General features: G+C 33.5%; 3 protein-coding genes across 5 annotated transcripts; 1 reads left to right on the forward strand and 2 right to left on the reverse strand.

The window, feature by feature from the left end:
• Positions 1-7,186: 7,186 nt before the first annotated feature.
• LOC139089923 (uncharacterized) lies at positions 7,187-10,717 on the reverse strand. The gene is made up of 3 exons (XM_070639569.1): positions 9,815-10,717; positions 9,473-9,754; positions 7,187-8,062 (listed from the first exon to the last, which is right to left on the reverse strand). Exons 1-3 carry the CDS (start codon positions 10,656-10,658, stop codon positions 7,203-7,205), a joined length of 1,986 nt encoding a protein of 661 aa, XP_070495670.1. The 5' UTR covers positions 10,659-10,717; the 3' UTR covers positions 7,187-7,202.
• A 6,679-nt stretch (positions 10,718-17,396) lies between these two features.
• LOC139089925 (uncharacterized) lies at positions 17,397-18,382 on the reverse strand. Its single transcript, XM_070639574.1, has 2 exons — positions 17,724-18,382; positions 17,397-17,666 (listed from the first exon to the last, which is right to left on the reverse strand). The coding sequence occupies exons 1-2, from the start codon at positions 18,327-18,329 to the stop codon at positions 17,457-17,459; spliced, it is 816 nt and encodes a 271-aa protein (XP_070495675.1). The 5' UTR covers positions 18,330-18,382; the 3' UTR covers positions 17,397-17,456.
• Positions 18,383-18,542: 160 nt separating this feature from the next.
• LOC139089924 (probable glutamate receptor) lies at positions 18,543-23,541 on the forward strand. Of its 3 annotated transcripts, none has more exons than XM_070639573.1 (4): positions 18,543-20,553; positions 20,820-21,416; positions 21,684-21,777; positions 21,853-23,541. In XM_070639573.1, the coding sequence occupies exons 1-4, from the start codon at positions 19,706-19,708 to the stop codon at positions 22,147-22,149; spliced, it is 1,836 nt and encodes a 611-aa protein (XP_070495674.1). In that variant the 5' UTR covers positions 18,543-19,705; the 3' UTR covers positions 22,150-23,541. The 3 variants fall into 3 exon arrangements, with proteins under 3 accessions (XP_070495674.1, XP_070495673.1, XP_070495672.1); XM_070639572.1 differs by having other exon boundaries at positions 18,543-18,877; positions 18,979-20,553; positions 21,684-23,541; XM_070639571.1 differs by having other exon boundaries at positions 21,684-23,541.
• Positions 23,542-25,868: the final 2,327 nt, after the last annotated feature.

The following is a 25,868-nucleotide window of genomic DNA, read 5'->3' on the forward strand; positions in this document are numbered from 1 at the left end:
TCCTAGCATATATGCTCCCCAAGCGACACGAATGAAGAAAACTCCACCAGTTAGGCTTCATTTGGCGGCCATATTGCTGGATCTAAAAGCCTTGATCTGTTTCGTTCGGGCTCGTAAGCTTGACATTCATTGGAAATTAACGTTGAAGGTTCTTGACCCTCCCTAGCTACACCTTTGAGCAGGAATATTCAAGGAATTCATTCATAAGCATAATTAATATTCCCAATTTATATAAGTGGTTCTATCCTTGAATAATGTTATAAATAAAGTAATTAAATATTATGTGAATGTGTTTTGTTCTTCCTACTCAGAAATGCTATACTATTGTCTGCTTTGTTTCAATGAATTAATAATGAAATAAATACTACAAGGAAATGAATTTAGGTATGAAGATTGTAGCTTTAATATGGACGTAATTTCATAAATTTGCTAATCCCTTTCACCTTAAACTGATCATTTCTGTATCATCATGTCATAATTCTACTAATAGGACAATTCTGATGCATAATACAGGAATGATTTACTAGAAATATGTATGGAGAATTTATTATTTATGCTGCATTTAATACCACAATTGTTAATATCAGGGTTTTCAATGCCGGGATCAAAATGTACTTAATGTCGAAATTGGTACCGATTGACCTATTGATCCACTGAGAATCTTTGGATGGCTTCTGTTCCTGTTTAAAACTGATGTTTTCTTTTTGCATGTAATTTAATCCCGAGATTGAAAACCCTAGTCCTTATATTGATCCCATGTCGATTTGAATTTGACCTCTGTGTCTAAATGTAACCTAATTGGTGTATATGGAAACATTCTCACCACAACGACGCCCGAGTGGACACAGCTAGTTAATGTCTACTATTAGACACCATTCAACTAGCCATTTATTTTGCCAAAAATATGCACGACAACGTAACAAGACATTAACGAGACTTTAACTTGACACATGGAAAGTTGATTTCTAAAGAAATTTGTGTGAAACCATATACTTCACAAGTGCAAGCAGAAATTACAAATAGAAATTTGTGTGAAACCATATACTTCACAAGAACAATCAGAAATCACTTTTATATGAGCAATTTTTTTCTGAAAATTTTTTTAATACATTTATAAACAGTGAATGGTATGCACTTAACGACTTTTGCCAAAGCGCAATAGTAAGTTACTATGTGCCTTGCAAAAATGTTTTTCTGGCAGCTACTAACGTGTAATTCTGATTTTTCCAAAATAATTAAATTAACAAATGTCTTCATATTCACACATAAGTCATTAAGCAAATTTTGATTTTTTCATGTACGTTAAATGGTTATGGTTAGCTAGACATTAACTAGACATAAGTACTGAACATATGTCTAGTTAAATGGAACGTTCCAAAAATGTCATTAGTCTCAGATACGGTTAGTTACATTGGCTAGTTTAATGGAAAGTAACTAGCCATTGATAGACAAGTAAATGGCAAGTTTTTAACTAGATGCCTGTCCACTAGTCGACTAGGCCTCAGTATATTTGGAGCCAAGAGACATCCGCTTGGCAACAACATTTCAAAATGTGTCGATCGAGTAAGTTTATATCGATGTGAATGAGTTATTGCTGCCAAAAAAGGACGTGATGTAGTCAAAGATCAATAAAAAATCAAAATACTTGTTCAATTAATTCCAGAGCTTGAACATCAACTTTAACTTTGTACATATAATTTATATTCCATAAAGAAGACAAGAATACATAAAATTCCAAAGTTATCAATGAACAGCAAGTGACATCTTACATAATACTCAATAAAATCTACCGTTGATAAGTAAAACTATACACAAATTTATGATGACATAAAATATTATTTATGATTTTTAACATATCAAGTTGTCTGTGAGTTTCTTGACTTTGTCTATACTTTTAGGCATCTTCTTTCGCTACCTCAGGTTCCTCGTTGAAGATTTATTTGCTGAAAAGTTTATTGAATTTTTATGAGTTGGATTTTTTTAAAAGTAGGTCTTTGAACTTTTTTATGTTGCATTGATTTATGGCGTATGAGTTCCAGTAACAATATTAAGGAACTTATTCCACATCCAATCAGCCAGGCTTGAAATCCACCTTGTAACTGAACTAAATTTAACTTTTTCGGTCCAACATTCGATTCTTGAATATTTAAATACATCGTGTTCAAATATTTAGATGTCCAATAATCAATCAATCCAGCTGACTTGTATAAACTCATTTTGTTATTAAATGCATTCAGGTATGGGGAGTTCTTTTGGAAATAAATCACGTAATTAAATGAATACAAGTATTCCGGCAGCACACGATATATGAAACTTTGGTGATTAATTTTATTCAGGTATAGCACTTCGTCAAGTGAACTTGTCACTGCACCTTTAAAGTTTGGATTCAATGTCATTTTATAGTAGTCTTCAGCTTCCGTATCTTTTATCATTTTGCGTCTGTAATGGATATAGGCAATTTAAATAAAAGTTTTGGGGATGATGAGGAAAACTTCCTACCTTGGAAAGAACTTTAACTCTTTGGAATGTTCGACATACACAGGATACATGTAGACATCAAAGTTTCTATCCAATACATCATCTATAGTCATTACTGGACTCTGTCTATCGTTAGATTGAAGGAATGTGAATAAAAATCCTTGATACACTGTTCGTATGACTATACAGTATAGTATAAAAGATGTCAGCAAGACTCTCGGTGTGCTCCTTTGAGGTAAGACATGCAAAGTTCCTCCAAAAATTATATTCATCATTTTTAGATACGGCGCACGATGATCTTCTCCAAAAATAATTTCCTTACACAATTTATTGCCAAATTTCAGTACAAAAGTAATGAACGTGAATCCACAAGCAAATGTCGTCAGCACATAAATCCATACAACGACACTAAACGGTCTGAATAACTTTTGGAATGGACTGAACTCCTGACCAGGTGGAACAATTAAAACAAATGGAAAGCTTATAAATGAGTCTGTACTGTCCATATACTGAAATCGGAGAGAAGTAAGTGCCATAAAACCGAGCATGAGATCTGCTTGTTTGTCGATGACCATTCTAACTGCTCCGGTGTGATTTCCATTTACATTTGCAGCACCTGAATATAAATAAAGTGAAAAATTTACTGAATGACTTGATTAAAAATCTAGAGAGGATTTCTGGGGATGTTATGTAATATTAGGGATGTGTCGAGGGCTCAGTAGATATATCAGACTTTACATGGAAGAGATTACGGCGTTGAAGGATACCTATGGACACTGAATACCAGAAATCGAGTAATCGATCATAATTCAGGCTTCAAGTCTGGCTGATTCGATATAAATCCGACATCATGTTAAAGTCATACTGGCCTCTGGTATTGTGTCGCAGAACAAAGTTTGAGAAGCACTGGACTAGCTAGATCTTTGATTTACAGCTTAATCTTAAATGCACGAGCAATAGGCATGCCTTTATTCCGACTTATTCCCATTCCTTCTTGAAATTACATAATTTTCCTAAATAATCCCTCTAAATCCTTACCCCATCGTTCCTCTTCGTTCTTCATTTTCAGTATTTCAATAGTAAAATTAAAATCCATTTTCAATCCCTTCATCATAATGTCACCGTCAATTCCCTCAACAATTGTTTCGTTTCCTTTTTCCTCAATTATTAATCCGGGAAAATAATTGAGTTTGGGAAATTTTAATGGACATTTGCACAGATTTTTGATTTTATCAGGAAATAGATTTTTCGTGTTAATTGTGACTGCTTTTGTGTTTCCACAAATGTTGTCAGAGAATGGAAAAAATGTTGATATGCTCCATTTTCCGGCTGTCATTTTAATTGCATTAATATTACTAATTGAATTGTTCCATGCAATTTTATACACAATATCCAATTGTGTGTGCTGATCGAGAAATATAATTATGTAATATCCACGATAATCGAACGTCTCGCTTGTCATTTTACTCGTTAGGTCTGCAAATTCATTTAAATTCTTCATTATTGCAATGTTGTTAACTTTCTTCCGGCTTTTTATTCTTGAAGTCGAGGAAAGTCTGTAAGACGAGCAGTTTGAAATCACGGGAAGAATATCCTCTAACATGTCGTTGATGTCTCGACTGTTTAATGACAAAATTGTTAAATCAATTGATGATTTTTCACAAAAATATGAATCCATGATGTCAGACATGATCAAATTCAAATTATTTGACAGTTTCTGGTTCCTCATAAATTTCTGGACTTCCAATGAACCTGAAAGTTCAATAAAAATTAAATTAATCAACAATATTCTCATTTGTGGAGCTTGAAGACTCTAATTCACGGAACTGACTGTCCTAACTAGATGATAATTTATTAGCTGTATGAAGCTTGTGTCTATAATTAGAGCAATAATGCATGTGAGCATATTCACACTGCTGTTGTTGATTGTGTACATGATTGGAAAAACAAGATAATTTTGATTTCGGCAAGACTCAAAGGGTATCCTGGAACAATCATTAAATATTCAAGTTCATCAAAGGCTTGATAAAAGCTCAATGGACATGAGGATTTAAATATTTAATTACATTAATGTTATCAAAATGTTATTTTGTTGTCTTAATGGATGATTTATTAATTATTTCTTCAATTTCTTTGTACAATTGTGTACTTTGTGACTGAGTATTTTACAGAAAATCAGGTATGGCAATGTGTACATTGAAGCTACCTCCACATGAAAAGCATGAAATTTTATTTTTTTAATGAAAAATGCAAAAGTTTACTTGATTGGCGTGAAATATAAATAGACTGAATATGTATTCACAAAGTTATCATGTGGGAGGTACTGCATCTAAAAATAACTCAGTGAGTTACTTTGCATGACATTGAAAGTTTGTGAATCTGTCAAGATTAAGGACGTCTTCAATCAATCTAAAAATTTAAAATTTTGAACACAAAAAGCTCATATGTATGGATCTGACCCCATTCCCACTCATTTCAGCCATATGAAGTAAGTTGTAAGTTGCCGTCAAAATGTACAATTCAGCCATGTATGGATCGGGGTTATACTCAACGCATCATAAATTCTCTACAATAACTAGATCACATATGCAGTAATGACATACAAATTTTCGGAAATATGTATCATAAAAGAATTGCTCCAATTTTTGTTCGAATTATCATTAGAATGGCAAATCCGATAAATAATTTAGGCCACAATATTATTTGTACTATTTAGAAAGTAATAAATCAGTTGTTTATATAAACATGACAAAAACGCGCTGCTTAATCAAAACGCAATCGACAATATTTTATGAAACGTGGAAATAACAAACTAAAGACCAATTTCCACTGAAAATGAAAATGTGAAAATGATTATTTTTGTTGGGGGCTATTAAGCCTGCTATAAAGTTAATGTTTATGGATGGATTCTGTGTGGGCAATCTGACTGTTTTGATTGTTCTTTCAATTTGTAATATTGTGGATCTCAAATAGGCAATGGATCATTGATAAAATGGACATTGTAGAGTCATACTCACCATATCCACCGTACTCACCATTCCCACCATGATCACCTAACTCATTAATATTCAAGCCATAAAACTCGATTTGAATAGATTCGATAATCGGAACTCCATAAGCATCAATTCCTAAATCGATCATAATAGATGTCCAATAAATTATTTAAATTCCATGTATTCAACATCTATAAATTTCCCCCATTTATCACAAAACGCGAGTAGACAGCACGAAAGTATCATAAAGCTTATGCTTTTCCATCCAGACATTTCTCAAATGTGCACAATTTATCGCTTAATGATACCACAAAAGTTTTTGTTTCTATTTTGTTTGCTACTTCAAATGCGATGGTAAAGTGTAAACATTCTATTTGTGCTTACAAACTAGCCATTAACTTTTTTCCCTTTGTTAATGAAAGATGGAGGAAGTGTTTGTATTTAAGCTATAAAAACAAATAGTTTACACAACCAAGGGAATGAAAATTAACAAAAAATGCATTAACAAAATGGAATTTGAAGCCATTGTTCTTATAAAAATCAATGGTTGATGACTTTTTAAAATAAAAATCGTTACGGATGTCAACTAACTGTTATGAAGTTATAGTATGGAATAATAATGTTGTGGATATTACACACCAACCAGCAATAAAGCATGAATGAACGATGATGATGATAACAACATTATAGAAATGTAACAAGTTGTCAAGTCAACTAGACTGTCGTAACATTTCTTGCATTTTTCATTGTCATGATTCATGAATCATCCAGTAATGGCTAAACTTTAAAGTGTGTTCAGGATGCTAAAAGTTTTTCTTACTTCCTTTAGAATTTGAATTAAATGTTGATGTTGAGATCTTATAAGTATTTAAAGTACTTGACGGTCGATGAGTTCAATCATGCAGTCTTGCAGCCCGAAAGGTACACATTAGATTGTTCCCAAGTGGAACAGACACTGCTATTAGCCTGACCGTATGTCTGGCAATAAACTTGACCTTTGTGGAACTTACTATGGAATGTCAAGCTTAAAACTAGTCGAACAGTCAACTAATCACAGCATGTTCCAGTTGGTATAGTTATACCGGCAACACTATCTTCAATTCCTCGGAATGCCTGCTTCTGAAAGGAATCAAACTCACTTGCAAACAGAAGAGAAGAACTTATAATTTTGCCGACTGTTGCTTAGTCAGATCCAAAAACATGACCTAGCAACTAAATTCCACGTTGACATCTGCTGTATATGATACTTCATACTTAAGTAACTCCAATAAAATACCCTGACCTCCGTTCATCTCCTCTAAAATTCTCAGAATAATAAATTCACTTCGATTCAATCAATGCTCAATTCTATTGCTTGATATCATATTAAAATTCGCAATAAGCTCTTATTCAGGCTCTTTATTATGTATCAAGATATCAAGATATAGAAGCAGAATATTTATTTATATCCACTGTATGTCCAATTGTGCAACAATTCACATTTTATTGTTGAGCAATTTTTATCTTACACAGCATGAGGTGGATGTCATTCAACTCTTACTTGAACTTGCTTACATGTATGTATGTAGGTATGTGCTGTCAATAAGATAAATGTATGTTCTATATCATAATAGATTTCCTGTAATACAATGAGTCTCCAGTAAATGTTCATTATACTTCTTTATTGAAGGTGACAAAGATGAAAAGTTGACAATAAAAACGCTTTTTATGCTGCTTCTATGCTTATTCAATCTAAGGTAAATATTTGAACATTTTGTATTCATGCTTCATATAGCAAAGTTCGATGATGAAAAGGAGAAGACTAACAGCGGAGCCCACGCCAAGGATCATAACGGAGAGCATTAAATCATCGACTTGAAGTGATCTCTGATGGGGTTCGGGTGGATGCATACGTGATGTTTCTAACTTTATACGAAAATTTACATCCTCAATCCATTTGCTTATCAATCCTCCTTGCTTAAGATTAAGTATTATCATGTCAAGTTCTTCAGATAATACCCAATGTTTAGGTACAATGTAGCTTAAATGATAAGTACGTGGACACTCAGGAACAACATGCACAAAATCTTCTTCCATTTGAACTTTAAGTGTTGTTTTTCGAGTAACGCCTGCCATTTTCATCTGTTGTGTCACATTAAATACATTCAAATTAGGATTTGGCATCAGAACCATACGAGTATACAGTGTGTGAAATAGAGCAGATGAATCTTCGGGGAATATGTCAGTCATCATTGCTGGATATTTAATTACAATCTTCATCTCGGAATCAGCAAATTGTTCCAGTGTTTCGATATTTTTATAGAACATTGGATGTAAATAACACGTCGCCAAACCTGACTGAAAGATAGCGATGATATTCAGACTTAACATACAAACAGTTGCTGTATATATTCTTTCACTCTGTACTCGTGGAAATCGTCGAAGTGGCGCGTTGACAACCAAAATGAGAGAGTCGATAAATATTTGAAAGTATTGTGCAGCAGCTGACATTTTTGCAATATGTGATGGCAAATTAAATTCGATTCTTTTGACTTCAATTGTTGGATAGATTTTATTGTTCAATAGCCGTATTATCGACCAGATTGTCACTCCTACAAAAGACATGTTTAAAGTGTGAATGAAAAATGGACGTAACAATGTTCAGTAGGGTAGAAATGATGAATGCCTTTTTGATCAACAACTATAGCTTGTTAAGTTTTGAGGAAAGCTTGATTTTATATCAAATTTTCATAAGCACACGCTTGAATTGTCATCCTTGTTACATGAACAGCAAATAAACCCAAACTTCTTATTATAAGTAGAAAATCAAGTATCAAAAGCAGTCAAATAGGAAGAAAGAAAAAGGTATTTGGACGTAGTGTAGTAAATCGCAAGAATAAATCAATGTAATTTTCCAATAAAGAATTTTAGCTTGTTATGGCAACAAGAATGAAAAAGGTTATTTGCCTTTCCTGTGCATAAAGATTGAGTGCTAACTATTGGGAGAATTATTAGCGTGTTTGGAGGATATGAATGGATTTGAATGATTGATTTGTCTTGGTAGATGAGATGGCTTGAAAATGGTATACAGCCTGGTATGAGGCGAGATTTTTTGAGTTCGGGATATTCCGTGATTGTCTTGATCTCGAGAAAGTTTTGATATCGAGGAAGGTTTCCGCATTTTTCTGGCAAAGCAGTGACTTAGCAGTACCCTGGTGAACACATTGTGTTGCTTGGGGGTTCATCAAATAGCAAAGAGCGTCCACTTAGCTATGGAAGTCACACCATACGAATAAAACGGTAATATGGAAATTTGGAAGCTGCTTAGCTACTCGGCCAACCGTTTAGTAGCTCCTTAGGAGTCATATGAAGGTGATATCCATGGGTTGTAACCAGAAACCAGGATCTCTCGCTTCGCCGTTGAACCATTGAATAAGCTCTAGAAAAAGCTTCCTATCCACACCCAAAAATCCAATCACAACTCAATTATTCACACCTAAGGTGAATACCCTCCCATGCCAGTTTCTACATCTAGAAATGCCTGAATCTTTAAAAAAGCACTTCTTTTACACAAAAGGAAATCGATAAATGGAAATGAAAGTACTTTTATTGTTATGATTATGCGAAAGAAAAGAAAACTTTTCTTTTTAAGGAAGAGCAAATCGTATCAAGTTGAAAGACATTCCTTTATTGTGATTTGATTGATTTTCATTGTTACTTGAGGATTTTCACACAAAAAGAGAGATCTTTTGAAGAACGTATGAATTTTGTCTGCACGATTGGATCTATCTAATAGAAACATTTTGATTGCCATTTTGTGTTTGATATTTTTCTTTTTGGAGAGAATTTTGAAGAGTTTGAGATGATGTGTGATAATAATGATGGATATGCTCATTTTGAGATGGAAATTTTGAAGATGTCACTTTAATTTTCTTTTAAGGAAGCTCTTGTTATGTTTGATCAGAAGAAATCTCATCAGTTTAGTAAACACTTCACAGAATTGATGAATATCAGCAACTTACCAAAAATACAGAATATACCCAATGCGATCCACAAGCTTTTATCAAATGTAATCAGCGGCATCATGAATTGCGGAATCCTTTCAGCTTTTTTCACAATCAGGCATAGGTCATCGGAATAAACAGGAGCTGTAAAATCAATACTTCGTGTCTCATAATCCTTTATGAAAAATGTCACAAAAGCCACATCAGTTCGTCGATCTTTAATTGATCTTAAAGCTCCAGTAAAGGTTCCATTAGGACTTCTGAAGCCGAATTTTGCACCGTCATTTTTGATTAAAATCACTGGAAGTTAAAAAAGAGAATAAATTTAAAATATCCAGCTTTAAAAGTTCGTCAGCATACTTGTGGCATTTAAAACTTCCTTCATTGTCTTGGCAACGTCTGCATCGGGTCCATGAAAGTCATCAACACTCTTCATAACTCCTTTAACTCGTGCCATTGTATATGTAGCTGGAAATAATTCCACCCTTAAAGGATATCCATTGAGATTCTTAAATCCAGCTTCTGAACTTTCAAACGACACCACAAACGTATTCAATTTACCAAAACTCCCATCATCATTCCGATGAAATGGATTGAATGTGATGACTCTATCGTATAGTAAGATAAAGATTTTTAAGGCTCCATTATCTATCCATGTACTGTTCAGCATGTGTGTAATTGATGATGTCTCTAATGCTGGCATTGTGGTGACAATTATAAGATATCGACTCATTGGCTGTACAATGCACTTTAAAATTGATGCAATAAATTTTGATGATGTAAAAATTATAAAGTCACTGAACTCTAATAGATATAAAATGTCATCAAGCTTGCAGTTCGACTGGAATTTTGTTAAAGTAATTTCAGTCTCGTAAAAATCGACATTTGCGTAATTGCTGCAATTTTTAAAAGAACTTGAATTTAATTGCAGTACATGCTTTGGTGTCAAAAGAAACTGATTAATGAGCATCGACGTGTTCGTTATTGACTCATCGATTGATACAAAAGTGACTGTTCTGTTTGATGAGCTAACAAACTTTTCAATTATTTCATTTGCTTTTGGATTCTCTGTTGTCGATGACTTTATTAATAGAATTGCAACAAAAAATCCAATGACTTCCTTCATCTTCACTCGTACGAACGGAAATGAGCAATCAAATGACTGAGTTAAAGTCAACAAGTTTATAGTTGTGTCGTTCATCATTGACTACCTTTATGAGACAAAAATTTCACTTAAAATATGTCCACATTTACAGAAAAATAAGCTCCTAATGGATGTAATTACAACTCATTTCTGCCTTTAATTTCAATAAATTTTTGTCCGATTGCCGTAGGTCATAAACTTATTGTCAAGTCAATCAACATTGACGAAATGAATTGTTAATAATTTAAATAAATAAATCAAATGGATATACTATTTCTGATACGCAATTTGGCAGACTTCTTCTTACTTTTTTTGTCATAATGTACGACAGAACGTAATTTCTCCTTACATAGATATTAGGCATTATTGATGCATAGATGTTAATTACTATTTTTTGGATGGGATTTACCAGAAATGATGTTGATTGAATAATAGAAGAGGCTCGTCAAACTGAAGACTTGCAGCTTGGAAGATAAGCCCAATACTGCAGATCAGTGCATGTAAATAGAGGGGTTTTGACCGAACCCTAAATAATAGGTATTTTAAGGGAGCCGCTTCAAAATGGTGTGGATCAAGGAACAGAGATTTTAGATTCATGGTCAGCCAGTGTTCGAATGTTGTCCATAAAGGAGCCATTTGTCAAACTTGATGAAGATAGTTTAAGTTCAGTGTTGTCCAAACTATGTTCCACGGCACTGGTGTTCTGACTAAATGTTTTGAAATTGCCAAGGCAAACCGTATGCCGTATGCAGTTTCAATTGAGGCTGATCACTAAGATGTCAAAGATTGCCCACCACTGGTTTAGCGTGTCGTTCCTTGAAAAGCTTGTGAACTGCTCGCCAAGATCCCCAATCCTTTCCAACACTGAATATTATTTGTCTACGATCCCCATACTTGCTTACTATAAAAAGTAAAATTAATTTCAACCTATTCATTATTTTTGATGAAGGTCGATGTGTATTCAAACATATCCATATAGCTTTTGTCTTCAAACTCAGCATCTGATGTGTTCATCTGCTATTTGAATAAGGATTATGTTAATTTTTCATGTAAAATTTGGGTCAGTTGTTCTGTATGAACGTAAAATCTATTTACGACACTAATTGAAAGACATTTTTAGTATTAATGGATGTCATGTCATCTCATAGTTTATTTTGAGTATTCGGAACATTTTTTTATTAATCTCAGAAGGAAAGAAAATTGGGTTATGTAAAGGTCTGTGAATTTATTTGGACATGTCTGCTGATAATATTGTGATTATTCTTTTGGGTTGATGGATGTAAGTAGGCTAACGATTGCAATCTTATCTTATGTAAATTGATAAACTTCCGGGCGGCACAAGGGCCTATTTAGCAACATCCAGATGCACACAAGATACAGAATTCATTCGGCATATTTTGAGAATTCTTGTCAAGCAAGCATTGCAAATGCGCTCTAAAAATCAATCAATCGACATCCAAACTTTCATGTTTCTACTAATTTCCCACCTACATAAGTAAACCTTTTTTTATTTATACAGCGTTAATGATTGTTTTCTCAATTTCCTCAATGGAGTATTAATGTAAGGAATTTTCAATTACATGTTTCATATTATTAGACGCTCATTAATACATAAAGCAATTCCCATGAATGGATGGGGTGAATGAATTTCCAATAAAATTACAAATCTGCTGTATTGGATATATTTGGTCTAGAATATTGTGGTTTGGAAAGTAAATTAATTTTCAAGGATGACTAGAAGATTGATTAAGTTTCTTGGATATCTGGAAAATATATTTATGCCAACTATGAGTCTATTTAGAGCCGTAATTAAGGTTTATGTTACGTAGAGCTGTGTTGTCCAAACTTCGTGCTGCGACACATTGTTGTGTTTTTGGAAATGCCATGAAATGCATGATGTGTGCGATTTCGATCCTGTCCATAAACAATGTGAATCCTCTTATCCCACATGTCTTTGAACAGAAACTGACGACCTTGTTGTGATAGTTTTAGCTGTTTTATGAAGATTACTATGCATATGGACATGACTGCTTACTCAAAGGCTTATGATGTGCATCTAAACGGTACGTTGCTATACATTTTATATATCGACCTTAAAATAGACCAAATACAGACAAAACTATTCATTCCCTAAATATCTTGCAGGTAACCAGGCGATGTAGCAGTGTCATAGCTTCAACATTATGCTGCTTCATTCTGTACTTTCATTCTAGATATTATAATATCTAAGATTCTAGCATATAGACACCCAACTAGTCTACAAATTATTATGAAAGGTCAAAAGCTTCTTCTTCATCTCCATAAATCTTTCCTCAATAATTTTCATTTCCTTTTATAGTAAAATTAATAAACTTTCATAAAACTTTTTAACACAATAAAATTCAATTACAAACTTTTTCCTCTCAGGACTGTATAATAAGCGACAATGCTTTAAATTAATTTGTATGCCATTTTCCCTCAATACGAAGGAATAAGCCAAAGAAGCAGTTTTATTATTAAATAAATGTTTTTGATAAACATATTTTTGAGAATAATAAACAATAAAGTTTATGGATGCCATGTGTATATGAACGCGTGATCTCGTTCCTTTATTCAATTTTTTTTGGAATTTGAGTATTTATCATCAACACGTGTAACCATGAATGGCTTAATATAAGCATAGTAAAGCTATTTTTGAGCTTTAAGCATAACCTTTGTGAATGAATTTGAATTTATAAAGCAGTGCTATAGAAAGGAGCTTGAACTGTAATACACGTGGCTTGTGCTGTAAATTTCAATGATTGTAAACAAATCAAGTAGTCATTTCCAGAAATTAATTAAATTTTCCATCTTTATTCATCATAATTACAATGAAAAATCTAAATTTAGACATTTGGTTCTCTTTTAACTTCAGTCACACAAGCCTCAATCTTACCAACAACTTGTGTGATCTGAATAGCAGCAATTTGTGCTGCTGATTGAATCAAAGTGTCAGCAATCTGCAAGTTTGTTGTAACTGATGAATTGGTCGTCATTTCCCACATAGATGCACTTGCTGGGAATGTAAGATCAGCTACAGTAAGGTAAGTGGCAATACATCCGTTATCAATTGGTAGATCAAATCCAGTTGATTTGCAGATTTCGATGTAGCTATTGTCAGCTGATATCATTGCATCAATTAACATCTCGTTCGTATTGAGGGCGGCATTTACATTGGTCACAGTGGTCATGGCTGTATTTATGGCTGCATGAAATCCATTTTTAACAATTTCCATGATTTCATCGCGATTTTCCATCCAGCATTTTCCGATTTTTGGGTTGTCCGTCACATAGGAGACTAAGTCTTCGATCAGATCTTCAGCTTGCTTGATATAGCTTGAGTTAAGGATGCCCATATGCTTTTGCAGTTCTCTGCTTAATATATTAGAATCAAGAACTTTTGGGTAGTTTTCAAGCATATCTGTGATTCTTGTTGTAATTCTGTCCACAATTTCTTCATTTTTTGCATCAAGATGCACGCCAGGAATTAGACTAATATTTGAAAAATGTGTGAGGAGCTTCTGATGAGCATCAATGTATTTCAATACACGAGCATTAACCACAGGCTGAAGTTCACCAACAAACACAACTGCTTCGCGACTATAATTATCATATTCTTGCTGAAAATCAGCAGATATTTCCAATCCAGTTGGATATTGTGCGAGAACTGCACTTGAAAGCAGTAAAATTGTTCCAATGAACTTCATTATACTTCAATGCTTTTTTACTATCCGAAACTTATTTAAGATTAAGTGAATATCATCTCTGCTTATATACGAAGTTTCACTTCTTTTATCTCAAAATTTCTCTCAACAACCTGCTGTTATCTTTATTTGAGCTGTAAAAAACAATACAGAACACTCGCGATGGGATTTTTTTATCTTGTCTTGCTAGAATTTTCTCAAGAATGATACAGCACATAATTAGACAATGCAAGTTATGTGAGGATGGAATTAGAAAAATTCAAAGTTCAGACTACCTAAGCTCTCATTTATTTGCTTGTAATTAGATGATAAGATATGTGTAAGCAGTTGTCTACTGGGGGGTCGTTCATAAATGACGTCAAGCTTTTGAGGGTCAATCTGACATTGCAATGCATTGTGCAGTGTTTTCAGAATCGAAGAATGCTCTTTTTTGAATATTTTGTGACGAAAAGGGATGTGCAACTTATAATTTTTGAATACTTAGTAAAGGGGTGTGCAACTTATAATTTTTGAAAACTTAGACGTCATTTCCGAACGACCCCTTCTATAAATTCGATGATTTTTCATTCAAACCCATTCAAACCATCGTCATAACAAACAAAATCATAAAACAGCCATAATTATTGTTTGTACTTATCAAGAGGATTATAATATTAGTCATAATATTGAAAATTTGATGAAATTTGTATACGTGCCATAATAAAATTCATAAACTGGGTCAAGGAAACAAATATAATTAAGAATTTATTTGCAGCATCATTTTTGAGTGTGACGAGAACAAAAAAAATTGGGTCTTGATTTTTTCTTTTATTGAAAATTGTGTTTATTTCCTTTTAATTTGGGTCTCCATGCCATTAAAGCTTGCTAAAAAATACTGTGTTAATTAAATTTCTTCTAGAATTGAAATTACGATGCTTTTAAATTGGAACAAAGGGAAATGTTGTGCCTACTTGATTTTGTAAATGCTCTCTAAAACTAATTTAAAGGAACAAGACTTTAAGTTCTTTTTACGCATTTAGAAATATTTAAAATGTTTAATTTCATGTTTTCTTCAAAGATTCCAGACTTGACAGCAATGTCCACTAACGTCTCGTCTTTGATTTTATTTGCTGTTGCTTCAACATTTGATCCAAATTGTTTAATTGAAAGAATTGATGACTTCCAGTTCATATTAATCTGGGAAATAGATAATGTATGGATGAGAAAGCTAATGCTAGCTTATTGAATTTCTAATTTGAGGATAGAGAAGGTCTGAAACTTTGTGAATACTCTTCTATGATTCAGGATTAATCACTAACTCTCAATTAATTTTGAAACAGAAAAGGAAATTATTAAGAATTTTTCAACTGTCATTTAATATTCAAATTGCAATTTGCAACCAAAATTATCTAATTTTCATAGTTGTTAACCCCTTTCATAGAAATATTTAGTCTGTTTTCAATCTTCAAACACTAAACATCATTTAATATTTAAACCAAGAGCAATTAATCTTTAGATGTTCAGCTTTAACTAGTTCCATTGATATTAAAATCGCTCTTATTATCACCAACAATAATCTGTTGTGTCTTTCTTATTATTTGTAAAAAATTATCCATTGTTAAGCTTTGTAGCTTATGGGCATCTTTTATATACCCAAAATTCCATTTGTAGCCATGATCAGACATTCCATCTACCTTTCTCGACTCAAAAAAAAAAAAGCTTCTACTTACGTAGTCATTTGAGCACTCACAAAGATTTTTTCCAATTCCAGCACACATTAAAATGTTTGCAGATCTGTGAGCAACAAATTTATCTATTTCAACTTGAGTGACCAGAATGTTAGCTTTAAGTTTGTGGACATTCTCGACAATAACATCCCTTGTTGTCTCAAAGAATTTTTTAAAAATGTCAATAAATGAAGATTTTGTTTGACTTAAACATTCAACAGCATTTGTAGCATTACTGATTGAATCGAGTATGTCTTCAAACAATTGAATTGATGGACCAAACAACTTTATAGCCATTGCTTGCAACTCAAGTGGAAATGAGTCACATTGTAGTGAATTATATGCCAAATTTATTTCACTGTTGATAAGTTTACAATAAATTTTCGTGTCATTCTTATCAGCACATAAACACAAAAGAGACTCAATTTTTTGGTAGTGCTGCTTAAAGTCATTTAATAAAATTTTCAGTTCACTGGTTACTGAATCAATTCTGTTTCTTTTTGCTAACAAATTTTCATTCAACTTCTCTTGAATCTCGGATCTAATTTGAGTAAAATCTTGAGCTGATATAGCTGCTGTGACTGTAAATAGTAAAAGAACCTTTAAAGAGTTCATTATTTTTTGGGAGTAACTATTCGTTTATGTATCTCTTGGTGGAGCTTAAATTTTAGACTGACAATATTTGGGTACAAAAACATGAAGCTATTTTATGTTATTGTTTAAAGCTATGAGACACTCATCTGTATACACAAATTATATAGCACACGAGTTGACACATTTTAATCGAAAATTTCTATTTATTGTGGCATATTTGCTATGAGCAATATGACAGATATGTATTGACAGAGTTCTTGTTATGTTTTGGTTAGTCTCTAATTTGGGACAGATGGATGGACGACTTTTCAGACCTAATGTAATGACTGTTATGGAATTTTGTATGTTTAAAATAAAATGAATAAGTCCGAATAGCTCAAGTGGGTTATAGGCCTGTATGACTGTGGTATGGTGTCGATTCGGATCAAATTCGGTATCATGCCAGAGAAACGCAAGCTTGATGCCAGAGTAATACAGGCTTGATGCCAGAGATATGCAGGTTTATTGCAAGATTCAAAATGAACGGAAATAAAATCGGATTCAAACAGAACCTGGCATCAAGTTAAAGTCACCATAATTCTGGTCTGAAACTGACACTGGCCTGAACTTGACACTAGCCTCACCCTGACTCTGGAGTGATCCTGATTCTGGCCTGATCCTGACCATGGCCTGATCCTGTCCATGGCCTGATCCTGACCTTGGCCTGATCCTGACTCTAGCCTGTGATTCTATTCGTGAGGCAGGAATGCTGTATAAACGATTCAAAACAAAACGAATTAAAATTCCAAAAATTTTACATTCCTTTATTGCAAATAGTCAACAACAATAATACATCTTTATGCTCCAGCAGGGGGATTCTTAGGTTTTGGAGTTGCACATTCAGTCACATTTGCCAATATATTTTCATAATCAGGTAGAGCTTTTGTAAATGCATCATCAATAATCGGTTTCAATACTTCTGTCTGATTATTTTCATGCTTAAGTTGAGTCATGTCATTCATCCAGCGAGTATGAAGATCCATCATTGCATTGATGTTTGTAGTGAGCTAAAATTAAAATTTTAATAATTAATTCTTTGAATTAATAAGCTGTGAAATTCATACAAAGTAGCTTGCACTGTTTCCGGGTCCAATTTTTTTGCTGCCTTCATTGAAAGCCATGCTCTCATTTTTATACCCAGAAAATTTGTTAAATAAAAAATCTTCAACTTTCTTATAAACAGCTGTAACAACGTAATATTGCGTCACATTCTTGACGTTTTCACGGAAGCGATTCCAACATCTTGGTGCCTTTTTTGATGTCATTGTTTGCAGGAACCTATCATTGATGCCGTACATAGTTGTGAATACATAATTTGCCTCTAAGAACCGTCTCATTTTATTGTACCAAACTGTCATGTAGTCATTACTGAAGAATATAGCACTTTGTTGATAATTTGTCTTAGTTAGTGCCTCTAATGCATTAATACTTTCTCTCGCAGGAGGTGTCAACATTTTAGGCTTTAAATTATTGATTATTTCCTTATAATGTTTGAAAAATTGATCAGCATTCCTAAAATTCTTCATGATGATATTAATTGGACTAGGTCTCAAGGACAATCGAATTGCAACCTCAATATCACTACGTATTTCAAACGTGGCATCACTAAATGACAGCGGGATTAAACTGAATAAAATCAATGTCGACAGGAGGACAAATAAAATTTTCATGATTTTTTCTCTGTACTGTACACGACAAAGAGGATGAATTGATACTGATATGAGCTTGAGAAGAATGATTAAGTTTCATTGTCTGTGTCTATTTATTCAGGTGTAAAATGTATCTATTGAACTTCAATAATATCAATATGAAGCTGTGAATTTCATGAAATTGCTAGATATTTTTATCAATTAAGGTAGCAAGTAAGTTCATTATACATCGGCAAATCCAATTTTAAATTCAAAAGCTACAATTAAAGTTCAAAAGTAAATTTTAATTGCTGTGCTTCTTTTTATATTCAAATCTACCCACTAATTGGACCAGAAAGAAGAAAAGAATAATTAAAAATAAATTAAAATTCATCCAAAAAGTGCTCGTCTTATTCATCATTTTGCGATCAAAATAAAGTCACAGAAGGAAAGCTTGATTCTGATTGTGTATGATTTCGTGCATAAACAAATGGAAAGCACTAAAAAGTCATTAATTTTCTTGTGCTAAACGAAATAAACTTATTTGAATTGTGAAAGTTTTTTGGATGGTTCATTAATTAAAGTCAAAAGTAAGTGGAAGTATAGGATGAGAGCAGTGGATGTTTACGTTTAACACAATTTTTTAAGGCTTTTGTGTTCATAACTCAATTATGGTTTGTATGATACCTAGATGCTGTTCGTTTTAAGGGACTTATCGAAGTATTTCTGAAGAGTAAGATGATATCTCGAAGCTGATGCTTATCCTAGGACAGTGATGGGTAACCTGTGTTCTGCGGCACACTAGTGTGTCTCAGTCTAGGCTAATAACCAAGGTGCTGTGTGAATTTTGTATGCCGTCTCGAATTTTAGTCAAGTTTTCCATACAAAATCCGAGTCGACTTCGAGTTCTGGTCTAGGAGTAACTAATATCCTAAATACACTCCTTAATTAAGGGTTCTCGATGTCGAGACTAAGACTTCCGGGTCTCTGTGTTGAGATTTGTCAAGAATTTTCGAGACCCAGACCTCTGGAAATTCCCTTATAGTCGTGGTTCCGGTCTCGGCCTCGGTCTCAGTTTGCACCAATAAATATGAATTGATGGCAGATGTTCCTTTGGAAGGTTCTAATCAAAAAAGCTCACAAACTCTAGATTCACCAATAAATCCACAAGTTCTTCTACTTGCAATCCTCATTTATCACTTGAATAACATGAATGAGTGTATTTACTTTCATGTCTAATTAGCTAGGTTAAGTGAGTCCTTTTAATCTTTCTCAGTCTAAATATTTGCATTTCAGTTCATTCATTAATCCAGTCGATTATTTATGTCATCAAATTAGCTAAAGAAACTCTTGTCACAATGGTCATTACTTTACTGCCATTTAATCAAATCGGATCATCAAGTTCCTTTAGCTAAAAGATGAGATTCATTTCTCTTGTAATTTTGATTGAAATTTTCATACTTAAAAATACAGAATGTGCTGCTGGATCACAAATAGCTGTGCATACAACAAAAAGTGATTTATTAAATGCCGCAAGTGACATTATATTGAGTGATTTCGCATGGAAGACAGAAGCAATAAATTTCATTATTGCGTTAAGCAACGAAACCAAATATGAATGGAATTTCCTGATAAATGATTTTATAGTGGAGAATAGTGGAAGAGCGACGATCTATGTTGAGGATATAAACTTTATACGTAAACGTCAGAGATTTTACAATATTCTCATTGTGGATACATATAAATCCTTTTTGAATATATATACCAAGATATCAACAGATACATTCGTGATTGATGGCTTCTATCTCATGATTTGTATCAATAGATTGAACTTTATGGAAATAGAAGAAATGTCTAAGCTCTTGTGGACTATTTTTGTCTATAATATTGATTTTTTACATATGGATGAGCTTAATATCAACAAAATAAATCTCTTGACATTCATACCGTTCTTGAAATGTGAGAATAGCTTTTGTGAACAGAAGGAAGTGTGCGGAAATACGAAACCAGTGATAATTAATCAGTATGTGAATGAATCATTTCAATTAAAGACGAATCATTTTCCCGAGAAATTTTCCAATTTACATCAATGTCCTGTGAAAATTGTTACATTCAACTGTCCACCCATGATGATGATTAATTATACAGTTAGTCATGATGGAACGAAATCATTTAAATTGTTTGGAGTTGATGGTGAGATGACCAATACATTGGCAGAGGAACTAAATTTTAAGATTGATTTGTACCACATTTCTGATCTAATTAGGTAATTTAATTAAAATTGTATGCAATTTGTGCTGAATTGAGGTTAGGAGGTCTTGAGGCTCAGAATCTCATTAGAACAAAAAGCAGACAAATTTCGAATCTTCAAGAAATGAAGCAGAAAAGCATGAAAAATCATTTTTTGGTCCTTTACATTCCATTCTCCTCAGTCAACAATAAAAATGATTTTTTATGCTTGCTACTTACAAATATTCAAAATGAGTTTCTGTACCTTAATCAGCACATGTCCTAACTTTTCTCTCTCCATAGATGGGGATCATTAAGTCCAAATGGTACGAGTAAAGGAGCATTGAAAATGATTATCGATAATGAAGCTGATCTGACTGTCGGAATGTATACCATCACATACCTTCGGACGCTTTTTATGGCAACATCTGAATCGTACTTTTCAGTTCCATTCATTCTGATCGTGCCACCAGGAAGTCCTTTTACGTCATTCGAGAAGCTTTTTAGACCATTTCAATTATTCGTTTGGATCTTGCTTCTACTTACCTTTATCATCGCATTCATTGTAATATTAATAATTAAATTACAAAGGAATTCGGTAAGAGCCTTCGTTTTTGGACGTGGAAATAGGTCACCATTTCTAAATGTACTCATTGCTTTCGTGGGTGGCTCTCAAACTCAATTGCCTCAACGCAATTTTGCACGAACACTGCTCATGATATATTTATTATTTTGCCTTGTAAAAAGGTCACTGTATCAAGGAGCTTTATTTCAATTTCTCCAAGTTGATGACCGACACAATGAAATTCAATCGATTGATGAATTAGTCGATAAGGATTTTAAAGTATATATGCTACCATCGTCGTTGGAACATACGCAGAATATGAAGTTTAAAGATAAGTAAGGGATTTTTAATGGATGTACCGATTGGCACACGTTGAAATGCTGTCCATGCGGAGGTTAAGCGGATTGAGCATACTTAGAACTAAGCAATGGCTGCTTCATCATGTGCCGATCAAGTTTAGCGTGTGTCGATGGAAAATGAAGAATTTTGGTACAAATTTTGCAAATCAAGTTCCATTGGCACACCTTATACCATCTAATTGATAAAATATAACCTCAAAATGCACACACAGAAGTAATTCGAAATTTATTTCCATTTTTTAGACGCAAATGGGTAAACGCAACAGTTCTAGCGGATAAACGTATGGAAACATTAGATCCATTAGCCAAACATGCCGTATCAAGCAGTCTCGAGCAGGTCTCATACTATAACAAATTAAATTATCGAGACAATACATTGACAGTTTGTAAAGAATATTTATTTACGTTTCAGTATGGAATCTATTTCCGTAAGAATTCATATTTGGTAAAGTCGTTCAATAAGAAAATTTCCTTGTTTAAGACGAGTGGATTGATAGACTTTTGGGCGTCAGATTATATAAGCAATAAATATCTCAATATCAAAAAAGATAGCGATGGTCCGAGAATGCTTAATGTTGAACAATTGATGGGTGGATTTCAAGTGCTATATATAGGCATCATAACTGCTGTAATTTTATTCATTTGCGAGGTCATCGCTCGAAAATGCCGAATATCATTCATGCAGAGATTCTTCCGGTTTTTTGCATGATGGGATTATGGAAAAAGCATTCATTTTCATTTGACCCTTCCCTTAATGGCGGTACGAATAGATTAAATAAACTTTGAAGAAAAATTGTGAATTTGAATTGAAATTTTACGGCCACAGCTGCCCTCCCAATTTTGTTCATGTCCATCCATTATAATATAATATTCATCCATCAAATTTGAATGACCATTCACGATGTATATGAGCATTTATGGATGAAGGAACTCCATTAATCATCATCTCGTCAAACAACAGCATATGGCCTTCCTCCAAAAACAAAAAATTCTCACTTTTTTATAGGAAAGCTCAGCGAAAATAGCACATAAGCTTTTTCTTGGTATCAATATATGCAGACTAATCAACAAAGTATACACAGACTAATCGTTGTGCTAACAAAAAGAACATATAATTTTTCAAGTTAGGATGTACATTTGGTGTAGATGGATAAAGCGCATTTACTGTTCAAATAAAGGATTCTGTCTACGATTCGAATTTTGAGGCTTAGATGCTACATACTAAGGTTCAAAAATGGTTGAAGAGAATTAAGGATTGATAGCGTATCCAGTCTATACAAAACTAGAATCAAGTCGGTTCCTTGAGTGAAACATACTACAATTAGTCAATCGTATTTCTAGTTGCAAATAAATTGCATCCTGTACCACCAAAGCATCCAACATTAACATAGTCCATTAAAAGTCACACGTCATCCAGCCACATAGCCATTAAGCCAGTTGCAACCACATTATCACTGAATAAAGCTCACCAAAAGCTTTTTTTCCCCACTTCTTTGTTAATATTATTTTCTCTTTCGCACATAATTTTACTCTTCTTTGGCTATTATAAGCATAGTATGAAATAAGAGCGATGATAATGGCGATAATGTGGTTTGTTTATCATCACATAAGAAATTCAATCAAATATGTTTTTTTTTTTTGTGCTTTTATGCCGAGCAGAGGTGGAAGTTGAATGGGATTTTATGTGGTATACTTACTTACTTGCTGTAGACATGTTCCTATGTGGAGCTTAGTTATCAATAAGATGCTTTCCATTTGACTCTGTTACTGGCTCTGTCACTTAGTTTTTACAAATTCTAGATCCAAATGTGGTTCATAGTTGTCTTATTAATACGAAATTTTAATCGGCATTGAGCTCTGATTCCGAGCGATTTGACAAGAAGCAGATAAGTGCAGCTACTTGATCTTCGACAGGCTTCCAAACGGTCGCCATATTAATCCTTGTGTCACCCGGGCACGTTTATATTTAGATATGTAGATTTAAGCAAATATTCATAAAAATAGCATCGATCAAATAAATGGCACTTCCATGAGTCAAAAATAAGACAACAGATTGAATTGACTTGAGTATCAAGTTTGTTTATTGAGACTATTTTGTGCCTTATAAGGATTTAAATAAAAAATATGAGAAAATAATAATCTTTAATGTGTATTCATGGAGACAGAGGTTAAGGAGATTGACATGCAGCATCAATGGATATCAGAGGCATAGTCAAGGAGACATGGGGGTGGAGGAAGTGCTGGGTTGCTTTTTAAGTTTGCTTTTCAGTCATTCTCCTCCTTGCTTTGCCCTTCTTCTTCTTGCGTTGCCCTCCACTTCCTTACTATAACTTACCCTAACTACACCCCTGATTGTAATTGAATTTCAGATCCATTTTTGAGGTTAAGTATGCAATATTGTAATGTATTAAAAAGTTGTTTCAAAATGACATTTTGTGTTGAATTTGAAAACCAATATGTATGCCTGAGTCATATGAGATACATATTTTTATTAATACAATATATTGAAAAACTAATAACAAAATTGTTTATCAAAAACAGTCATGTTGACAAAGGATAAAAGCTTTCATCTAACGTTTTTTTGAAGCTTTCAATATGAATACAATGCCGGATTTAATTTATTTCCTCATATCATATTCAGGAGGATATGAAAAAACACATCAAGGTTCAATAACCTTTGATTATGAATGAGAATTGGGGTTGTTAGTCAATGATGTCCATTAAGGATGATAAAGGATCTCCTTAGATCCAATTTTGTACATCTCTCCATAGGATGCTTAAGGTCTCGGATCTGATTGCATGTCACTAACTCTACAATTGCGTCTTCTTCACTGGAACAACCCCACAGCAACCAATCCGATTTTCATTCATACCAAAAAAAGTACGAAGCAATATGTCAAATCTTGATAATTGATGAAGATGATGCGAAGTTTTTATAAGCTGCTGTACACAGAAAATTCTGCAGCCTCATTAAAGTACTTTTGACATACGACAACAGTAAGAACATTTTTTCTTGTTGTCATGCAATCAAGAAGCTAATAAAATCAAGTTCCTGCCTATAAAAATACAGTCTTGAATCTCTGATAAGGCTATGGACAATCCCATTTTGATTACATTAACAATTTTAATTTCGATAATCTTCGAGTCTTTCAACATTCAATAAATTTTGCAATTGGCTGAATAGCTTCAATAAATTATGCATACAATAAGAAGGAAGAGAGATGATGCTGATAAAAGTTGACTTGGGAAAAATGTGAAAGAGAATATAAGCTGATGTTGGGTGTAGAGATGGGCATAGTGGGTTACGGAAAGTAGCAAGTTCTTCTGGATCTTGATGTTGAAACTACAGTTGGCCACTATCTTGAGCCTCTATCAAGGCCGCACTCGGTGTCCGGTTCAAGGCAAGTTTATGGCAGCATACTAGAGTGTCTCGACTCACAGGCTGCTCACCATCACCTTCGTATACCTTTCTAAATATTGGACGTCATTTGTCAATGTCCCTCCATAGAATTTTCCGAAAATATTCATAATAAGCAATATTTTTATTCCGCCCACCTCAGCACAAAACTTAGTTCCGTTAAAAAAAAGTTTCTTGGTGCCATAATAGTTTTGCCACTTGAATATTTTCTTCAACACCTCTTATCTCAAGCAGTCAATTCACAATACAATTGAATTTATCATTCATAATTTCCTTATTGATTGCTTGCTTGCTGCTTACGTTTTAAAAATAGAATTTGCAATAATTTATTGAGGCATTTTGCGACAAGTCAGCTCTTATAAAATGATTATTCATCGTGGTATATCTTATATAGTCAATTAATAATGTAACAAGTACTGCCGTCATGATGTCTTATTTGATGTAAAATTTTTATCGAGTTCCTAGTTATGGTAATGACATTATTGTATTGAAGAGAGAAGAGAGAGTCATTATATGAATTTTTTATATGACGTCATTACAAGCTGTACGTTATAAATATCCTCATATAACTTATACGATAGACTATTGCAATGTAGGACAATTGCTCTCATGAATTAGCAATAAATCTATCCGTCTGGTCGATGTGGCTTTACAATTGTTGATTTTTTATATCCATAAAATGTTCAATTGCGTAATATAATTTTTGAATGATTTGTTTGGAATCATGTCAGGATGTGCAATGAAGGGGAATTGTCACTAGACCGAGCGACACAAATTATTCATGGAAGTCAAGTGGCTCCTATACATATGTCGTTCAAATGCCTGCTTTATGACGTCCAAGTAGCTGCTTTATGGCGTCCAAGTGGCTACTATATGGCTTTCAAGTAGCAAGTTTCATGCTAAATGCCATACAAATTGAATGACATGAAGCTGTCATCTGGTTGCCATTTAAACTTGTGCTGATCGAGTACAGTTGCTGAAAATTAATTTGAGAACGGTTTTGCTCTATA

The sequence above is a fragment of the Chironomus tepperi genome, unplaced genomic scaffold (assembly GCF_022539635.2).
Source record: "Chironomus tepperi strain 1889 unplaced genomic scaffold, CSIRO-AGI_Ctep_v1 contig_196, whole genome shotgun sequence".
In the NCBI taxonomy this organism is placed as follows: domain Eukaryota; kingdom Metazoa; phylum Arthropoda; class Insecta; order Diptera; family Chironomidae; genus Chironomus; species Chironomus tepperi.

Excerpts from the sequence above, each read along its gene's own strand:
- LOC139089923 (XM_070639569.1), bottom strand. The coding sequence starts at position 10,658 with ATGATGAACGACACAACTATAAACTTGTTGACTTTAACTCAGTCATTT. Across the intron at positions 9,755-9,814 it reads GGAAGTTTTAAATGCCACAA|TGATTTTAATCAAAAATGAC; the intron begins GTATGCTGACGA and ends TTTAACTTCCAG. Across the intron at positions 8,063-9,472 it reads GGGTATATTCTGTATTTTTG|GAGTGACAATCTGGTCGATA; the intron begins GTAAGTTGCTGA and ends TGTCTTTTGTAG.
- LOC139089925 (XM_070639574.1), bottom strand. The coding sequence starts at position 18,329 with ATGAAAATTTTATTTGTCCTCCTGTCGACATTGATTTTATTCAGTTTA. Across the intron at positions 17,667-17,723 it reads GAAACAGTGCAAGCTACTTT|CTCACTACAAACATCAATGC; the intron begins GTATGAATTTCA and ends TTTTAATTTTAG.
- LOC139089924 (XM_070639571.1), top strand. The coding sequence starts at position 19,706 with ATGAGATTCATTTCTCTTGTAATTTTGATTGAAATTTTCATACTTAAA. Across the intron at positions 20,554-20,819 it reads CACATTTCTGATCTAATTAG|ATGGGGATCATTAAGTCCAA; the intron begins GTAATTTAATTA and ends CTCTCTCCATAG. Across the intron at positions 21,417-21,683 it reads AATATGAAGTTTAAAGATAA|ACGCAAATGGGTAAACGCAA; the intron begins GTAAGGGATTTT and ends TCCATTTTTTAG.